This window comes from Arachis duranensis, chromosome 5, assembly GCF_000817695.3.
Source record: "Arachis duranensis cultivar V14167 chromosome 5, aradu.V14167.gnm2.J7QH, whole genome shotgun sequence".
NCBI classification, from domain to species: Eukaryota; Viridiplantae; Streptophyta; class Magnoliopsida; order Fabales; family Fabaceae; genus Arachis; species Arachis duranensis.
Window position 1 is genome coordinate 5,333,756 of NC_029776.3, and position 3,926 is coordinate 5,337,681.

Genomic DNA, 3,926 nt, shown 5'->3' on the forward strand with positions numbered 1-3,926 from the left:
TCTGACTTCGGTTTGTCGTCAATCATGGCGTCCAGGTCGGCTAGGAAAACTCTGTATGCCTCTTTTGACTTCTTTCTCAAGGAGAGGCTGGCATTGTTGCATGCGACAGCCATTTTCAGATCTCCCCTGACGGATCCCACTGACGCATCGTCGGCTACGAATTTCATTATTAGCATCTTGGTACATATTACCACCCTGAACTCGTTGATCGTTTTCCTCCCCAAGATAAGGTTGTAAGCCGTGGAGTCTCTCAGAACGACAAATTCTGCCAGGAGCGACCTTCTTCCTTGGCTTCCCCCTATGGACACCGGGAGGGAGATTATTCCATCAGGCTTGATGAAATTATCCCTTAAGCCAACCACACCGTGTTGGTGAGTTCTTAAGCAGGCTTCTCGGAGACACAGGGCGTCAAACACGTTTCGGAACATGATGTTTGAGTCGGCTCCGGTGTCGACAAGGATTCGCCTAACCAAGCTGGTTCCCACTCTCGTTGTAATTACCGTGGGAGGGTTCTCCGGCAGGTCGTGGAACCATTGGTCCTCCGGTCTGAATGACATCGTTGGGGTTCTCCTGGGGGAAGGCCCTTGGCTGGCTGATGACATGGCCAGGACCTTAACATCCTTCTTTGTTGCCGACTTAGACTTTGGTGCGACATCCCTCTCGACTACAACGTTCACGATGGTGAGGCCACGATCGCTGTCCTCTTCGGGCTCTTGCCTTGGCTTCACGGCTCAGCTCCTGTCATTGTCAGCTCGGTCGCGCTCTCGCCTCCTGGGTTCTCTAATGAGGTGGGAGAACTCCGCTAGCTTACCTTCCCTAATCGCCTGTTACAGAGCGTCCTTCAAATCGAAGCAATCTTGGGTTTTATGGCCGAAACCCTTCTGGTAGTCGCAGAAGAGGTTCTTGTTTCCTTCGGTCCTATCCTTGAGCTGGCGAAGCTTCGACAAGATGCCTTTATCGGCTATCTGTTGATACACCTCAACAATCGGGGCCATCAGGGGGGAGTAGTTAGTGAACTTCCCTACCTGGGGAAACGGCTTGAAGGTTTTAGGCGGCACTCCATCCTTGGAGTGCTCCTTAGGCCTTTCTCCATTGCCGGGCTGACAAGTAGGATGATAGGCGGGCTGCCGCTTGTTGGCTGCCACCACTTAACTAACTTCCTCGTCATTGATGTACTCTCTCGCCACATTCTAGATTTCTTGCATTGTCTACACAAGTTTGGTGGTGAGGTGTTTCCTGAAGTCTTCAATCAACAAACCATTTGTTAAACACAAGCTGGCCACCGAGTCGGTCAGGCCGTCAATCTCTAGGCATTCGTCATTGAACCTGTCCAGATACTTCCTAGCCGGTTCCTGCTTCTTTGTGTCACCCCCAGCAAGTTGATCGGGTGCTTAGCTTTGGCGATGCGCATGGTGATCTGAGCCAGAAAAGCGCGGGATATGTCTGCAAAGGTCGTCATAGAGCCTTTGGGGAGGGCGTTGAACCAGCGGATTGCCGGTCCTGCCAAGGTCACGGGGAAGGCGCGACATCTTACCTCATCGCCCACACCTTCCAGATTCATCCTGGCCTCAAAGGCCGTTAGATGTTCCTAAGGGTCCTGAATTCCGTCGTATCTCATGTCCGTTGGCTTGTCGAAATGTTTCGGTAGCCGGACTTCGAGAATGGAGTGGTGGAAAGGGGTTGCCCCTATGATTACGAGGTATCGTTGCCTTCTTGGTCTCTCCCTGCTATTTTCTCGGTTTTCCTCCTTTGTGTGTCTCACTGGAGGTCGAGTGTAGATTATGTGGTCTTGCCGTCTCCTCAGCACTTCCCTGCTTTTCCCCTGGCCCTCTGACTGGGTTCGGGGGGTCGTGAGCGCCTGGAGTGGTCCCTCCGGGGGCTTCTTCCTCTGGTTTCCCCTCCGTTGAGGAGACAGGGAACGAGAGTGACCCGGACCGGGCTGGTAACGCTCTCTGTGTGCTAGCTCTCGCTCCAGGTTCTGCACCCTGTGGCACAGCTCCTGCATTATTCTCGCGCTGTCGCTCCTCGTTCCTCCAAAGGGACGCCTTTCCTGGGAGCGAGAGGGACGTTCGTCTCGCCGAGGAGGGAATCTTGTGCGTTCACGGGAGGAAGCCAACGAGGCTACCCTATTGGCTCGGTGAACCAATTCCTCCATACTCGGCTCGCCTCCATCTTCTGGTTCCACTGGTCCCAACAGAAAGTCCATTAAGGCCAGAGTCTCCACAAATGGTGCCAATGTTCAGTTGACCGGGTGCCAAACGGGTCGAATGAACGGAACGGACATGAGTGGTGAAGGGAATCTAAACCTAGGCTGCTGGTGAATGGATGTGCCACCGGGTTCGTGTCTGAAGGTGGATGGTTGCAAAAGGGACTCCGACGCTCAAGTTAGGATCCGTACAGATGACAGTAAGAGTGAGGATGTAGTGACGTACCTCGGGGAGGGGTAGGACCCTACCCTATATACTCTGTGCCTAGGACGGATCCCACAGGAGCAGACCCACCTTCCAGAAAGTTTCCTTTCCCCCAGCTGTCAGGTGTCTTGCTGGAGGGATGGAGATGTCGGGTTGGCCTTCTGATTCGGATTCGACGTGCTCGTCGGGTCGGCCATCCGAGCCGGAGCATCGTGCCAACTGGGCTGGGCCGAAACAATACTCAAGGACTAGCATTTTTAAATATACTTTTAACCCATAATTTTAAATATTAATAGTTAAATAATAAATTTGACCTTCTAGCATTTCTCAAATATAATTGCCTAAATTGGTAATATAACAAAGATAGTAAATGAATAAAAGAAAATCAAAGATCACTATTCCATTCAATTCCTCTCCCGATCCATCTCTATTTGCATTGCATCTCAAAATTTTCAAATCCAAACAATGCAAGTTTTGGTAATGTATTTCATTCCAGTCCATACCTCTCCTGCCATCAACCCAAAGAGATAGTTGTTGTAGACTTCAGAGTTCATATAGAAGTAGTACCATTTTATCAATTGTTGATATCAAATAAGAAACAGAAGCTCAGAATTTATGTACATTGAAAGCACTGCAAATTCAGAATAAAAATGAGTAAATGACCTCCTTCTTGCTAAGAGGAAGCAGCAGCTGCGGCGGCTGCTTGTATGGCTTTCTGCAATTCAGATTCCACATCACTCGCTACACTCTGTTTTGGTGGTGGCGGTGATGGTGGTTCTTTCTTCTCGTTAGCTTCTCTAACACTCTTCTTGCTTCTCCAACGTTCAAACTCGCTAGACCCTGCACTAGAATGCTGCGAATGCGACACCTTCCTCCCACCGTTACCACCACCATTGCTTCTAACTCTGATCTCATCCAACAACTGCTTCATCTCCCTATTCTCCTTCTCTGCATCCTCCAAGTCCTTCTTCATCCACAAACACATTCCCTTCAGCATCTGCAAATCCCTTCCCTTCTTATTATATTCATCCTCTTGCTTAGCTTCCTCAACAACCCTCTCTAACCCAATCTTGTTTACTGTCAAATACGGCATCTTCAACCCCGAATCCTCCGGAAAGTTCACTCCCCAACGCATATTCAATAGAAGCCCCTTCGTCACAGGCATCACTGTTCTAGCCATAACCGCAACACCAGCTGAAACGCCGCGTCGGTCACCATTTCTGTTGTTCCTCTTCTCACTCTCAGGAACAAACACAGTTCCAGGGGTATCATTAATACGATCATTGTGGTTGTTGTTGTCTCTGGCACCAAAAGGCTCCAGTTTCATCTCTTGCCAACCGGAAGAAGAACCATTACGATCGAGGGAAGCATTGGCGAAATAGGGTTTGGTAGGTTCGGGAGGGGGGATAGCATCGGAGAAGACGGTTTTGTTGAGGGAGAAATGACCGAATTGGGGCTTGAGGTGGAGGAAGAAAGAGGGAAGAGGGGCGTAGGAAGGGGAGAGGGTGAAGCTGG

At 50.3% G+C, this 3,926-nt stretch overlaps 1 protein-coding gene across 1 annotated transcript in view; it reads right to left on the reverse strand.

Annotated features, from left to right (window-relative positions):
- Nucleotides 1–2,782: 2,782 nt before the first annotated feature.
- The window catches only part of LOC107487577 (uncharacterized), a gene marked incomplete in the record, with an annotated part of 1,518 nt that continues 374 nt past the window's right edge, over nucleotides 2,783–3,926 (reverse strand). Inside the window, 1 exon segment of the mRNA XM_016108241.3 lies at nucleotides 2,783–3,926. Within this exon segment, the coding sequence (XP_015963727.1) occupies nucleotides 3,085–3,926 (842 nt within the window).